The sequence below is a fragment of the Cydia splendana genome, chromosome 20 (genome assembly GCF_910591565.1).
Source record: "Cydia splendana chromosome 20, ilCydSple1.2, whole genome shotgun sequence".
Taxonomy (NCBI): domain Eukaryota; kingdom Metazoa; phylum Arthropoda; class Insecta; order Lepidoptera; family Tortricidae; genus Cydia; species Cydia splendana.
In genome coordinates, this window is record NC_085979.1 from 3,968,551 (window position 1) to 3,985,644 (window position 17,094).

General features: G+C 38.5%; 1 protein-coding gene across 2 annotated transcripts in view; it reads left to right on the top strand.

The window, feature by feature from the left end:
- LOC134800739 (probable aminopeptidase NPEPL1) overlaps nt 1-17,094 on the top strand; it is a 44,819-nt gene that overhangs the window by 18,302 nt on the left and 9,423 nt on the right. For both annotated transcript variants that reach the window (XM_063773270.1, XM_063773271.1), the window contains 4 exons: nt 8,488-8,715; nt 10,055-10,200; nt 11,017-11,081; nt 15,272-15,363. In XM_063773270.1, the coding sequence (XP_063629340.1) occupies nt 8,488-8,715; nt 10,055-10,200; nt 11,017-11,081; nt 15,272-15,363 (531 nt within the window). The remainder of the gene's footprint in view (nt 1-8,487; nt 8,716-10,054; nt 10,201-11,016; nt 11,082-15,271; nt 15,364-17,094) is intronic.

Sequence of the window (17,094 nt, forward strand, 5' to 3'; positions counted from 1 at the left end):
CTCACAGTACACCTGCCTCGTTTTTTTTTTTTGAGACAAAAATAGGTTATAATCATGGTATAATAATATACTCCGCCTGGTACTCTATTCCGAGATTCGCGTATGACCTAACTGACACACAGTACACTTGCACGCGCACTCATTTCGAACCTAGAAATGCGTCCGCGCGAACGTTCACTACGAAACAGGTCAAAAGTGTCAAAACCTGCACAATGCGCACCTGAAAAACCTAAATGTAGGTATAGTTCCGCCAGCCGAATATTCGGCGGTCGGATACCGAATAACCGGCCGATGGTCAGGCCGAATATTCGGCGGCCGGATACCGAATATTCGGCCGATGGTATCCGGCCGGATAGTAGGCCACTATCTGGTATCCGGCCGGATGTTAAAATAATGGCCAGATAGGCCGGATACCGGATAGTAACCGAATATCCGGTGCATCTCTACTATTTATATTTCCAGACGTTTGGCTACTTATTCATTCTAATTCTTAGCCATCCAGCTGAATTGACTCTATGCTGACTGTGTATTTTACTTTTATGTCATCTGGCTGAAATGGTCGTTTAGCGATAAGGTAAATTTGATAGTAACCCACATAGGTGGACAGTAATTTTGGATGCGTACATTTCATTGAATTTGAAATCATTTATTGCGTATCACATAGCAGGTACCTGTACAGAATAAGTAATACTACCTTACAGAAAATAAACTTCCTACAAAACCGAAGTTTGACAGGGATTCAGGGACGAATCATGCTATCCCTTTCTAATGGAGTATTCCCGGATCTCTTAAAAACGGCAAAAATTAAACCAATTCATAAAAAAGGTAGTACGGCAGAACTTAATAACTACAGACCAATCGCGCTATTACCCTCATCGTCAAAAATATTCGAAACCGCTATGAGTAAACGTTTATATGAATACTGCGAAAAAAACTTAATCTTTAATGATAGTCAAAACGGTTTTCGAAAAAATCGTTCAACGGTTTTAGCTATGTACAAGTTTATGCAGCATGCTATTGATGTTATAAATAATAAACAATACGCGATCGGGATTCTGCTCGATATGACGAAAGCGTACGACCGTGTCCAGTATAATATCCTATTACAAAAATTATATGGGATAGGCGTTAGGGGTATTCCGCATAATTGGTTCAGATCATACCTAGAAAATCGTCAGCAATGCATAGAAATACAAAATTACGATCAAAATAATAGCGAAATAAATTACACACATTCGGATTTAAAATTGATGAAACATTCCATACCTCAAGGCAGCTCAATAGGATGTCTCCTGTTCTTGATATATATCAACGACCTTCCAAAAACTATACAGCAGACGTGTACTTTATTTGCCGACGATATCTCCATCCTCACTTCGTGTACAGACGATTATAATATAACACAAGACTTAAGCACTTTATTAACAAACGTAGTTGACTGGTTATCGGATCACAATTTGGAAGTAAATTTTTCAAAAACAAAAATCTTACAGTTTAGGCCTTATCAAAAAACACCCCTTAATATTAATTTCACCTTCAATAATATAAAATTAGAATGTGTAGATACCGCTCCTCTTCTAGGTTTCGAAGTTGACTGCAATGTTAACTGGAAAGCGCATGTAGCAAAAATAAAAACGAAATTGTCCCAGTTCACGTATGCCTTACGCGAATTAAAAAAAGCATGCGACCTCAACACCGCCTTAACAGCTTACTATTCCTATGCCCATGCTTGGCTTACCTATGGTGTCATTCTATGGGGGAATAGCACAGATGTGGAAAGCCTATTTATATTACAAAAAAAATGTGTTCGAATCTTGGCTAACATAAATATACCGGAAAGTAGTAAGACACACTTCATCGATCTAAAAATACTTACCCTAACATCAATATACATTTTGGAAACATGTAAGTTTGTAAAAAAATACCCTCAATTTTATACCAAACATTCAGATATACCCCGACGTTACGCCAGTAGGTTTCAAAATAAGCTGGTGCAGGTTATCCCCTCAAAACTCAAACTACATTCAAAAAGTCCTAACTCAATGGCAATAAAAATATTCAATAAAATTAGTAACGAAATAAATAACACCAAGTCCGACAATGAATTCTTTAAAAAACTAAAAGATCACCTCATTAAAAAAGCTTATTATACTTTAAATGAATTTTTTCACGACCAATAATTGCAATTAATAAAGCACCTATACAATAAATAACACTAATTAATATAATCTTATTATTTTGTACAAAAAACTCGATCTCCTCTTATTAAACTGTTTGCTGTGCCCTACAGGGTGTCATATTGTACACAATTCTATGTAATAGGTTAAGATACAATGTGATATGCAATAAATATTATGAGTATGAGTATGAGTATGAGTAATGTATGGCACTAACCCTTTTGGCTATTTAGGGTTGTCAAAATTCAGGGTATTATCTAATCTGTGAGGGTGATGTGCACGCAAAGGGACGACAAGATGTGACAACCCTAATAATTGCTCGGTGCAATGCTGAGCCGAACGGAGCCGAGTTTGCCCGAAGTCAGGAGTGTCACTCTGGGTGAACTAAAAGTTAATAACAATGAAACAAGTGTAGATTAGATTCACAAGTTTATAATAGTTTTAAAACAGCACACGTTCAAGTAAAACCTATACACAAGCCAATAGGAAAGCATATTAACAAATAATAAATAACAAGAAATAAATTTAAAAGTATCATGACAAAAAGTACTCATGACCTTGATAAGAGCTATCTCCATAAGAGTCAGAGGTACGAGACGACGTATCAAAGCTTTTGAAGAATGCGAAGACGGAGCAGAAATCCTCCACTGAACATTACACTGAAGCCTGAAGATATATATATATATCTATATTTTTTTATGTAACTCCTACTGTCTCCTCCATATATTGATATATTGTTTACGTCGAAACAAATTATTATAATAACTCATGACCTTTGGTTTATACTCGTGTATATATGGCGACACCGTTTGTTATTTAACAATTTTAACACATATCAGTGAGAGAACATGGGGTCATAGTCATATGGCGTTCTAAAAGTTTTAATCCTGTGTCGAAAGATGACAGAAAATATACTGTGACTACAAAATTTACTATGACAATAAAGGATAAGGGCCACTTGCACCATTCGACTAAACCGGGGTTAACCGGTTAAACCTGGAGTTACCATGGTTATCAGTACAATTTGAGGTTGAGTTAACTGTTTAACCGCTTAACTCTGGGTTAGTGGAATGGTGTAAGTGGGCCTAAGCCTCTACACCTAGGTAGGTACTCAATTCTCTTTGCTAATAAAACATGAAATAAACATTGATTAAACAAATAAATACAAATAAATTCAATAAATATTTCTTGCAGATATTTTTGCCCCGGTTTCATGGTTTACTGACACTTCTCTGAAACGATGGAATTAGTATATCCCTGCGTACGTAGCGATTGTATGACTTGTTTGTTTAAATCCAGATCCGGCTTGTAATGTTGAGAGCAGGCAACTATCTTCTTAATAACCCCATACTCGACGTATATCTCTCCAGCCCCTGACACCGGGCCACCAGCCAGGAAGCTAGACGTGTCTACTCCTCCCTGATGATTCGACACGTATATTTTACCATCAGATGCCATTACAAAAATGGCAGGCGGACCCTGGTGTTCATCGTTCGCGGTGTGCACCAAAGAACGGTTTAACGAATGAAGTAGCTTTCCGCCTCCAACGTAAACCTCAGATGCGGCTCTCTGTTGTTCATTGTAATATAAAACAGGTTGACACGCACTTTGCTTGCACTCATGCTCGTTTTTAAACTGCTCTTGCATATTATATGTGCCGTATGCGATGGCAAAACTCCACGCCGATGACGTGTCGCAAGTGACATAGCTCTCACATATATCCTCGTTCACCCATTTGCAAATTCCTATATCATCTCCGTATACATACAGTGACTCGTTGAATGCTTGCATGTCCCATAAACTATCATTTTTAATCCTAGTATCAACGGTTAGACATTTGGTTCCAGGGCCGTCTATATTCGAGCATTTTACCAGTTTTCCTGTGTGTGTTAAAACATACGCACTATCTCCGATTCTTGCGAGACCAGAAATGCCCGCGTCAGCTTCGTATACCTCTCTGCAGTTTTTAGCTGTTAAAGAACACCGCATCACTCTTCCAGAGCTCAATCCGGCGTACAGATTGTCTTCGATTTGAATTAATGAGTCAACTGAGTACTCCAATTTATGTAGAAACTTGCAACTTGGTTGGAGTAGTTCACAGCGTAGAATGATGCCATTATTAAGACCGGCGTAGAGATGTCCCTTCGCATTGAGTAAAGACCGCACCTCCACATTGCCCGAATAGAAAGTCTCACACGAATCTTTGGTATTTAAATGGCATCTTAAAATATCGCCTGATTCTAAGCCTGCGTAAATATACTCTCCACTAATAAGCAAAGTATAAATAATACTACCAGCTTGATAAAATATCTCGCAGTTATGATTTTCTCCACTGCATCTCTCTAGATTCCCGTCGAGTTTCCCGATAAATGTAACTGGATTGGCGTGTACTGTTGTTGGAATGATGTTGTTGTGTTCTTCGGATACGATGTTGTTGGGTGCGGCCGCGGCTGCTGCCAACAACACGGCAAACAGGAGGATCATGCTTGAGCGGTTCGAAAGTAATTATTAAACTGAATGCAGATCTAGTGCCGCCGGTTTATATTGAGATTGAGACGCGGAGCAAACTGCAGAGATCAGAAGGTCACAGAGATTTTCTAGATAACTGTTATTTTTATTTTTTTAATTGGCCGACGACGCGTACCTACGGGCTTGGGGTTGTAGTTATCTACAATTATTATTTGTGATTATTGTTTGTATAGAAAAATGTTTCTTAGATCAACTAAATATGTATATTTAATTACCTAAAACAACAGGTTGAAAATAATGGTAACCCGCATCTAACAGGTGTAGAGGAGATTAGTCCAAAACCGGGACACGGGGTAAATCCAGGACACGGCAGTATGGCTACTATACTTTGTATCTTTAGGTACTTAAATAAAAGTAAACAAATAATTTGTACATTTTCGGGTAGTTATAACATTTATTGATTAACCAACCAAATACAAAACCACCTGGAACTGTCACTGAACGACCTGACTTTAACCTACATTATTTGATCATGTAATGTTTTCATCTACCCTCAACTGAAGTATTTGAACAAATTAAATTATTTCAGAAAAATATTTTAATTTGTTTTTATCAAGTAGAAACACTACTATATAAATTACAAACTGAAATAAATGTCATATACTAAGAAAAAGTGACCAAGGCCTCTAGTGCCCCAGGCTGGAATCGAACCAGCGTCCTCTGCTATCGCGGCAGGTGCCAAAGCCACGCGGCCACCGGGCCGGACATTTATTTCAGTTTATAATTTATATAGTAGTGTTTCTACTTGATAAAAACAAATTACTTTAGTATTGATGGCAGCGCCATCTCTCTCGCTAACTCGGTGTCACATGAGTGATCTAGTTAGAAGGTCCGAACCATACTGTTCTACCTTTGAGAGGGCCATGGGGCGCCATAAACCTTCAGTAAGAAGTGCATATACTTGGAAAATTTGACCTATGCCGCTGTGGCCCGCGATTCCAGCCTGGGGCACTAGAGGCCTTGGTCACTTTTTCTTAGTATATGACATTTATTTCAGTTTATTACCCTCAACTGGCTTAAAGAGCCGTTTGAGGGTAGATTTTATTTACTCTTTTTTTAAATACCTAAAGATACCGACTATAGTAGATAGTTTCAGGTTGACGAACGTTTTAGTCACTGCTTAGATTGTCAACGAAATTGTAATGACGTGCGTTCCTGATGCGTATGAAAATTAAATCAGAAAATCGTTTATCGTTTAAAGAGAACTTTGCGAGTTCCATTGCTATTGTAACAAATACAATAACAATACAATAACTGTTAATTACAATTGTATATTGCTAATGTTGTTTTAATTGGGATTCGGTACACCGGACTTTTCCTAATCCAGGTATGTTCATTCAATTCAAATTCAAAATTATTTATTTGATGTGATTTACACACAGCTATACACAACAATAAACACAAGAATTATAGACTAGACAAAAAAAAATCAAAATCGCTCTCCTTCTTGATGCGACTGGCAAATCATATTACTTTTTGGCAACCGGGTTTTTTAACCTAATTAGACCCCGCTGAATCCGAATTTGCCGGTTGCTCGATCGAAATCTTCACCGGAAGTGAGATATTTGATATTAAAGCTCCCTTTTTTTAGTTTCTCGCAAATAACTCTTTAATTCAGTACAATTTTTCGCTAGGATCAATATTCAAAGAGATATTAACGCGGTTAATTTAATTATAATCACTTCTAAGGTCCCTTTTTTTAGTTTTTCGTAAATAACTCGTAAACGGTGGCCAATATAAAAAAAATGTTGTTAAACGTTATTAATCTACACAAAATTTTGTACAAAAAAGATTCAGTACTCTTTTCGCAGGGATCAATATTAAAAAAGATAATAAAGAGGGAAAGTTAATTATAATAAATTCTAAGGTTCCTTGTTTTTATTTTTCGTTAATAATTTGAAAAGTATGACTCATAGCAAAAAAATTCTTATACATAAATAATAAACATAAAATTTCCTACAAGAAACATGTAGAACACTTTTATTTATTTATTTATTTAAACTTTATTGCACAAAGTATATACAAAAATGTACAAATGGTGGACTTAATACCAAATGGCATTCTATACCAGTCAACCATAGGGCCAAACAGACATCTACAATTGGTGCAGAGAGAGAAATATACCTATTCAGTGAATAAAAAAAAACCAAACTATACAAATATAAACTACATAAATAAATAAAATATATATCAACTACTACATATTTATACAATACATACTATAAATATAATAATGATGGATATTATTCGAACTCTTGTTTTAACAAATGCTTACGCAACAACCGCTTAAAAGAAAACTTACTTGGAGCTTGTCTAATATTTAGAGGGAGTGAATTCCCTTATACTATACCTAAGAACTTATGTAAAAAGTAATGAAATAAACGCATTTGTATTTGTAATTCCAAAGACGACTAGCCTGGACGGCGAAAGAATTAGTCATAAAACCAGTACGTTAGAAGGTATGGTCAGTTTGAGAACGCGGGAGGTACGCAGCTCACATCCTGGACGAGGAGTATCGAAGACGAATTTACTTTTGAGATATCCAGGAGCAGAAGGCTCAAACAGGATCGAAAATAGGACACAAAGGATCCGGAAGGACCTACGACGACGGATGGAGAACCAGTTGAGCTGCCGGCGGTAAAAGGAGACATGATCGTATTTACGAAGTCCAAATATAAATCTAACACAGTTATTGAGCAGACGGTCTAGTTTATTGAGTGATTCTTGAGTGGCATTAGTAGTTCACTAGTGCACACATCCCCGCTAGGACACACTTTTCGCTAGGATCAATATTTAAAAAGACAACATTGGGTAAATTAATTATAATCAATTTTAAAGTCCCTTTTTAGTTTTTTGTAAATACTCGTAAACGGTGTCCCACAGCAAATTAGGTTTTAATGAATAAATAATCTACATAAAATTTTCTCCATAAACATCTTGAACCCTTTTTCTCTAGGATCAATATTTAAAACGATATTAAAGGAAGAAAGTTAAAAACAATCAGTTCACAGGTCACTTTTTTTTTAGTTTATCGTAAATAACTCGTAAACGGTGGCCCGTTGCAAAAAAATATTATACACTTTTTCGCTACGATCAATATTTAATGAGATATTAAAAAACACACAGTCAGCATAGAGTCAATTCAGCTGGACGACACGAAAGTAGAATACTCAGTCAGCAAAGAGTCAATTTAGCTGGATGGCTAAGAATTAGAATGAATAAGTAGCCAAACGTCTGGAAATATAAATAGTAGAGATGCATCGGATATTCGGTTACTATCCGGTATCCGGCCTATCTGGCCATTATTTTAACATCCGGCCGGATACAGGATAGTGGCCTACTATCCGGCCGGATACCGATAAGTAACATTGCTTGATTTCGGAGTAAATAAAATTGGAATAAGAAACAGTCAGGATCATAATCGTACTCGATTATTATTTTAAAACAATTTAAACATTCTACTCACTTGCACGCGCACTCATTTCGAACCTAGAAATGAGTCCGCGCGAACGTTCACTACGAAACAGGTCAAAAGTGTCAAAACCTGCACAATGCGCACCTGAAAAACCTAAATGTAAGTATAGTTCCGCCGGCCGAATATTTGGCGGCCGGATACCAAATATTCGGCCGATGGTCAGGCCGAATATCCGGTATCCGGCCAAACAACTATCCGTTGCATCTCTAATAAATAGTCAGTATGATTAGAATACCTAATGCCGAAAGTGAAATTAGTTGATTGACATCACTACATTTTTGCAAATAAATATCTTTTAATTTTCAGGAGGCCTGCCGCGTGGCCAAAGAGCTGGACCTCCCTGAGCCCACCATCATCCGTGGCGAGGAGCTGAAGGCGCGCGGCATGGGCGGGATCTACGGCGTCGGCCGCGCCGCTAACTGCCCGCCAGCACTAGTATCCCTGTCATACAATGTGCCCGGGGTTGAGAAAAGTGTGGCCTGGGTGGGCAAAGGCATCGTTTATGATACTGGTGGCCTGAGCATCAAGGCTAGGGTGAGTGTAGTTCTGTAAAACGACTGAAATTCCATTTTTTTTTAGTTTTTACTTGCTTTATAGGTACAATACTATTTGTGGTCAAAATTTGGAGCTCGTATCTCAATTAGAAGTACCTTAGAATTTTGATGATCGGTCAGCGACTCAGTGAGTCAGTGTCAACTTAAGGAATAGGCATCTACGGCGTCGGCCGCGCCGCCAACTGCCCGCCGGCACTAGTATCCCTGTCGTACAATGTGCCCGGGGTTGAGAAGAGCGTGGCCTGGGTGGGCAAAGGCATTGTTTATGATACTGGTGGCCTGAGCATCAAAGCTAGGGTGAGTTAAATCCCATCAAAACGGCTTCAATTTGGACATTTCTGAATTTTTCCTTGCTTTATAGGTAAAATACTATTTGCGGTCAAAATTTGGAGCTCGCATCTCAATTAGAAGTACCTTAGAATATTGATGATCGGTCAGTGACTCAGTGAGTCAGTGTCAACTTAAGGAATAGGCATCTACGGCGTCGGCCGCGCCGCCAACTGCCCGCCAGCACTAGTATCTTTGTCCTATAATGTCCCGGGGGTCGATAAAAGCGTGGCTTGGGTGGGAAAAGCCATTGTTTATGACACTGGCGGCCTGAGCATCAAGGCTAGGGTGAGTCAAATCTGATTTTTGTGACTTTTCCCTTACTTCATAGGCTAAATACAAATTCTGGACAAAATTTGAAGCTTATGCGTCTACTAGAAGTGCCTTAGAGTTTTGATGATCGGTCAGTGACTCAGTGAGTCGGTGTCAACTTAAGGAATAGGCATCTACGGCGTCGGCCGCGCCGCCAACTGCCCGCCGGCACTAGTATCCCTGTCGTACAATGTGCCCGGGGTTGAGAAGAGTGTGGCCTGGGTGGGCAAAGGCATTGTTTATGATACTGGTGGCCTGAGCATCAAGGCTAGGGTGAGTGTAGTTCTGTAAAACGACTGAAATTCCATTTTTTTTTTAGTTTTTACTTGCTTTATAGGTACAATACTATTTGTGGTCAAAATTTGAAGCTCGCATCTCAATTAGAAGTACGTTAGAATATTGATGATCGGTCAGTGACTCAGTGAGTCAATGTCAACTTAAGGAATAGGCATCTACGGCGTCGGCCGCGCCGCCAACTGCCCGCCTACCCTAGTGTCCCATTCCTATTTAAGTGCGGCTGTGTGCACGTTTGCCCCCACAAAAAATGGCAGAACGAATTGCATTTGATTATCGCTTGGGCCCTTCCGACGTGTCGGAAGCCGGTGTTGCTCGTAGTTTCGAACCATTTCCAGGGTTCGTAAAAATAATCCGTTAAAATAGTTTTATTTCATTGTCGACAGACCTCCATGGTTGGCATGAAGGGCGACTGCGCGGGCGCTGCGGCAGTATTAGGAGCCTTCGCCGCGGCCGTGCAAGCCAAGCCGACTGTCAACCTGCACGCGGTACTGTGCCTGGCTGAGAATGCCGTCGGTCCTGACGCTACTAGGTAGGTTTATAGTTGATAAACAGGACTCAAGACTTACCACTACTCTAAAACTATTTTTCTACTTGTCGCCTGCAACTGTTGATTTAAGAATTGGGTACTTTATAGTTGAGTTGAGGCGCCCGGTCTGGCGCGTTATTCTGCACGAGTTATTTGACCGTTTAAAACTGTCTATATTACGGCGTGTGAACATTATAACTTCATGCACATATAGCGAGTAGTGCGTCATAATGATACAATCTTTAAAAAGGTCTTTGCACGAGTGCCTCGAGTTTACACCTGCCAATACGGGTATGGCTCGCTTTTGCAGTTTAAACGCTCTGTCCGAATGCGTTGAGTTGCCCCACAGGATGATACCATAGGACATAAGTGAAAAAATATAGGCGTAATAGATTTGGAGCAATGCGTCACTGGAGACAACTGGCTTCAGTTTATGCAGTGCGAATACAGCACTGCCCAGCCTTTCACACAAGCTGTCAAAGTGCCCCTTCCACTGCAGCACTATAGTTGAATATGGTATTTGACAGTAATTAAAATAAATTATTTTACACCATGCATGAAATAAAGCACCAGAAGATTAATAGAGAAACGTAGACAGCATTTATTTTTAGACACAATTTCTATTTTAAAACCCGTATAAAACTATATAGAGTAGGTAATTTGATCGTGACGTCACAAGCTAGTGTTGCATATAAATTCCATAGTAGCAAAATCGTTTTGACAGTTCGAAAAAAGAAACTGAGTTGACTAGTAGTCAAATACCCTATTGTAAAAATTTTAAATGTTTATATCTATGACATAACGTTGTGTTTTTTACAGGCCTGACGATATCCACCAGCTGTATTCCGGCCGCACTGTGGAAATTAACAATACTGACGCTGAAGGTACTACTTCTTCACAATTTTCTTTTTAGGGCTCCGTACCCCATAGGGTTGAAAATTCTCGAAAAAATCAAATCGTTTTTTTTTCAGGACGTTTTGAAATTTTCGTTTTTTTCCGTATTTTTCAGTTTTTTTGGGAAAGAAATGAAACTTTTTTAAACTAACGACAGCGTCAAAGTCAATAGACATTTTCACAAACGATCGCCAGCCAGCATTTAGATAACAAAACATACGACTAAGCAGGTGTACCTAGTGACCTAAAATATGGATTAAATATAAATGGAAAAAATTCACAAGTTCTTTTCAAATCGCGGTGTTTTCCGTTTATTTTTGTTTTTTTCGGAAAAATATATAAACTAAGTGACATTGCTTTTTTCCTAATAAAACTTAAAAAACATGACTTAGAAAAAATCGGGAATTTTTCCAGGTTTTTTCGACCCTAATGCCAAGGGTAAAAACGAGGCCCTATTACTAAGACTCCACTGTCCGTCTGTCTGTCACCAGACACCAGTGGCGGCGCGTGGAATTTTTCGCTAGACAACTCGGAGCAAAAAAAAACACCTACATTAAACACCTACATTATGTACTTATTTTTTCATGATAAGCGAAGGTAAAGTAAAGCACTAGGTGTGTCCTTGGGTGCGTTCTTTTGCAGTTAGTGTATAACCACCTTTGCCATACTTGTCATCACTGACGTCACATGAACAGTGTATGTCGAGTATGACAAAAGCGGATTCCTACTCCTAAATTCCTAACAATCCTAACTAATAAGTTTTATGCAAAAATTTCATTTTTGGTACAAGCTTTTATCGCTGACTATACTTTTCTTACGACAGACAACTAATACTCATCGAGACAATTCTAAAAACCCCTAACACAATTAGGTTGCGTTGTTTCATCACAGAGTTCTTATGGCGACCTCCTGTCTCCATCATCAGATCAGTTCGACAGTATCATATTATTGTATTGTCATCAGAACTACATACAGCTGCCAATTTTCATGACGCTACGATCCTTGGAAGATGGTTAAATTAGTTACCTTAGATTCCATTACATAGTTACATACAGGTCGACCTAATAAAAGCTTGTTAAAAACAAGGACTGACCTTGAAACACCTGCACGAACAATACGCAACACTTATAACACTCAAAAATTCACTGCTTTAGTCTTTATATATAAATATATGCACAAAACTAAGTAAAATCTCATTAAAACCTATAAAACTCTAATAAAAACAACAATAACAACAAATCTTGGCAACAACCGGAATTGTGTGTTGTCATAATATTATTCCATTTTCACCCACGACTTCCAAAACCTATTACTACAAATTTATAAACAGTACTTTCTTTGAAGAAACCCTCGTTATCAAATTACCTTAACTAAAATTGCGACTCCATAATATTCTTGGATTTTGTAATAAAATTTCTTTTTTTAAAGGTTTTTTGAAAATTTGGTATTAATGATAGCAAAATACAATAAAATTTTACCCATTAATTCAATTCAATGTTGGTATGGCAACATTAACCACACGAGCGGCAAACGCGACTCGATTCAAAATTGTGAAACATTACAGTCCAATATAAATCTTACCTTTTTGTATTTAAGGTTTAAATTCAAATGAAGCAGCAAGTGAATACTTGCGCCACTCGCGGACTTTGACTGTGTGCGTGCATTTTTCCAATATAAACCTTATATTGTTACGTTTAAGGTTTTTATTTAAATGAATAACTCGATACAAAACCGTGTTATTTTGAAGCGTAAATACGCGGACTTTCTTTAGCGAACTTTGTGAGCGTGTGCGTGAGTTTTCGTATGTGTGTGGTGGCTCATGAATGAATATTCAAGCTTAAACTTAGTTGCCCGCGCGCCCGCTATGATTAGTTGAAATTTAATCAATAGTGAAGCTTTAGTAAATCGTGTTATCGATACCAAGGTAATACGTAGTGTTTTCATTATGGATATATATGTAGCAATATATTTTAGGCAAGCCGGTGGGAATCGGGTTGTATGAAGCCGCCGCTACTGCCAGACACACACACAGTCAAGACAGTGTGACAAGAGAGTCTGGGTATCTCATGAACCGTGATAGCTAGACAGTTGAAATTTTCACAGATGATGTATTTCTGTTGCCGCTATAACGATTAATACTAAAAGCAGAATAAAATTAATATTTAACTTAAGGCTCCCATACAACAAACATGTTTTTTTTGCCGTTTTTGCGTAGTGGTACGGAACTCTTCGCGCGCTAGTCCGGCCGGTTTTTCTTTGTGCCTATTTTTGTGTCCCACTGCTGGGCAAAGACCTCCCCTCTCCCTTTCCAATCCCGAAGATCCCGCCAATCCCGCTGGAACGCATCGCATATTTTGTGACATAGTCTAAACTGCAAAACGTAATTCAAGACCAAAAAAAGTAAGAAAATATTGCCACTCACTAACGCGTCTTGTATTTATGTAAAAATAAGTAAATAAAAGTACTTTTTTAAATCGTTAGAGTAAAATTACTAATAAATAAATTATCTTAGCGTGATTATTTATCAACAGGAATTTACTATTTTACAAACAAATTATTGCAGTGGCAACAAATAAAAAATATTTAAGCGGGTCTCCCATACAACAAACGTGATTTTTTCCGTTTTTTGCGTAATGGTACGGATCCCTTCGTGCGCGAGTCCGTCTCGCACTTGGTCGGATTTTTTATTCACCGTAAGCTAGCAGGAACATCCGTTGAGAACGCCAATACTTATCTCCGACGTAATAGCTGCGCTGCGCGCTGAAGCCAGAAGGAGAGTGTCTACACTCCAGGACTGATACTTGAATATTTTATCGAGTCGAACGCGTAAGAGAACCATTACAAGTGCATACTCTGATACAGGCACAGTTGCTATGGATGTCGAGTATAATCATCCTAATATTGTGTGTATAGTACTAGGTACAGAAGACTCATTCTCTAACAAAACGCGTCTGTTACGATCAGGACATATATGTCCGCTAGGTGGCGACAGCACCAAGCGCGGCTTATGGCTAGCCACCAAAATTGGTGTGGAACGGATGTACTTTTAGCTACCTGTTGCAAAGCGACGAAATCGCGGAGTGAGTCACGCCTGGTGTGGACTGAATGTAGAGACAAAAGAGTGTATAAGGGAGAAGTGGAAGTGGGAGTTGGAAGGGGTAGACCTCCACGGACTTTCTCTGATCAGATCGGGGAAATCCTGAAGAAAGGCCAGGTCAAGAGCACCCTAAACCGGCGAGCGTGTATGAGGAATGTTATGAAAGTGAAGAGCGAAAGAGGTATGTCAGGATCGTAGCAAGTGGAAATCCGTGGTCTCTGCCTACCCCTCCGGGAAATAGGCGTGATTATATGTATATAAGGTGCTACTTTATTAGTTGCAGATATTTATACAGCTGATAGTACTCGGTTCCTGGAGTATATTTAAGTATGAAACATTATAGCTTTTATGACGTTTTTTTGGAGAAAACTGAAAAGCAAATTTGTTTCATAAAGCACCCTGTTAATGTGATGTGTAAGAGGTACTAGAATCTGTTCAATCAGTAATGTGAACCTAACACCTGTCTAGCCACTTCATCCTCACCTCACCTTTAGAGCGGTTTCGCACTACGTCCGATCCGAATCCGATCCGAACCCGTGAAAATATGGTCCGTAGTAGTCGTAGAACTATTTCTATGGTAAGTTACGCACTAGATCCGATCTCCGTCATCCGATTTCTTTCCGTCATTCAACGTGTGCGGTGCGTAACTTACCATAGAAATAGTTCTACGGCTACTACGGACCATATTTTCACGGGTTCGGATCGGATTCGGATCGGACATAGTGCGAAATCGCTCTTACAGTTTTCTCGCCGAACCATAATGAAATTTAATTTTTTGTTCGGTAAATTAAAACAAAAAAAAATCTCAATTTCTATTTAAAGTTAATTGTTTTAAAGTATCATAATCATAATCATAAATTTATTTCATAGAATATGGTATGTACAATTTTGGTGTCGTTGTGTTTTGGTATAGAACAGCATATTCTGCCATCACTGGCGTAGAAATATATAAATAGGTGATGGAATACATTAACTACAAATATACTCTGTATACCATAACATTAACAAGCAATAATAAAATATACATCATAAAGTAGCACCTAATAAAGTAGCACCTTATATGTATGTGTCCAAATTGTCCAGGTCGTCTGGTGCTGAGTGATGGGGTGGTGTACGCCCACCGGGACTTGAAGGCCGACACCATAGTGGACGTGGCCACGCTCACCGGCGCACAGGTATGTACTAATGTAGTGCATAATAGGGATGATGACACATGTTGAATTTTATAACAAAATCTAGTAAAATAAATAGCAAATGAGCAATTTATCACAGTTATGTGGATATTAAAATAATATATGAAAATAATACAAAAATACAGGACCTGAAAGTTTCAAAATATAAGTTTTTTTTTACTTCTAAAAAGGAAATAAGTAAGGATACCAGTCGATTCCTTACATTTTATCCAAAAAAATATTGTATAGCAATTATATACATAAACGCAATATTTCACCGACAAAAAGACAAAAACGCAGTTTTCTTATTTTGTCCATACTTCAAGATGGACTCTCAGTGACCTTGACAACTTGTCACGGTCACTTATCGTTTTGTTTAGAGCGTTTCGCGGGTGAAGTACGACTGTCGGAGTTTGACTATCATTTCTGACTTTTGTATTGCTTTAATGTAATGGGTCCCATATAGACATTTGATCCTAAAAACAAACCTGATCGATTGATAACATAAACGAAAATTTGTCATCTAGCCTATTGGGTAGAGTCAGACCAAGAATAGTCTGCAGCGGATTTGATACCCCACGCAGTGAAAGTGTTATTTTAAACGTCAAACTTCTATGAAATTATGACGTATAAATGACATACGCTGCAGACTTTTTTTGGTCCGACTCTATTTGACTACTAGTCAAATCAGTTTCTTTTTTCGAACTGTCAAAACGATTTTGTTGTTTGTTGTTGAAACACTAGATGTGACGTCACAATCAAATTACCTACTCTTTATAGTTTTATACGGGTTTTAAAATAATAATATGCCTAAAAGTAACTTATTTCATGCATGGTGTAATAGTACATTATTGTCGAGGCTCGGAAGTAGCTACTTGCAGGCTGAGGATTTGTATTAAACGGACGACCTTGGGAGTCCGTTTAATTGAATCCGAAGCCAGCAAGTAGCCTTCCAGCCGAGTCATATATAGTGCTTTTCTCAAAAATGGTGCAAGAAATATAAATATGTCGGAACCTGACACCAGAAAGACGTATTGCAGCGTTATAGTTCATTATTTTAGACGCCTGTATAAAATCGATTAGCAATGTTGAGCTACGTATTATTTGGTTGTAACGAAATAAATAAAGTTGCGTAGAGAGTAACGCCGTCTATTGGCGCATTGTTGTAATAAAGTTGCGTAGAGAGTAACGCCATCTATTGGCGTGTTGTTGTACTGAGATGACAGGTAGAAGGCTTTGGAACGTCGAGAGGTTCTCTCGAGTGAGCGTAGGCACGAGTTGGCGTTTTTGTCGGTATGTTGGTAGACTGGTCGAGCAGGTTTGCCAACTTGACTGAGGCGGGAGCGGAGAGGCTCCGCCGCTGGTAGTTCTTCTTGATCGGACCGCGCTAGAGATCGGACGTACTCGTTAGCCAACCTCGTGCCTAACTCGCTACGTTCTTGAAGGCTTATACCTAAAGGATTATTCTGATAGCTTATAAAATCCCGCGTTCTTTAACCATTTAGCTAAGTGTTTTATTTCAAGTGTTATTTTGTTTTCTTATGTTTCATTAGAAGCTTACTTTTGTGAAATAAAGAAATGATGTGTTATGTGTTGTTTTAACTTGTTTTGAAAAGATTTGTCCGTCTGAGTTTGTTGCCGGTCCCATATAGGGCTAAATCTTCTCATGTTAGAGGCGTAGGGTTGGAGCCGGCCTAGTTTGACTTGAATAAAGATTTAAACGGTTTCTTTTTA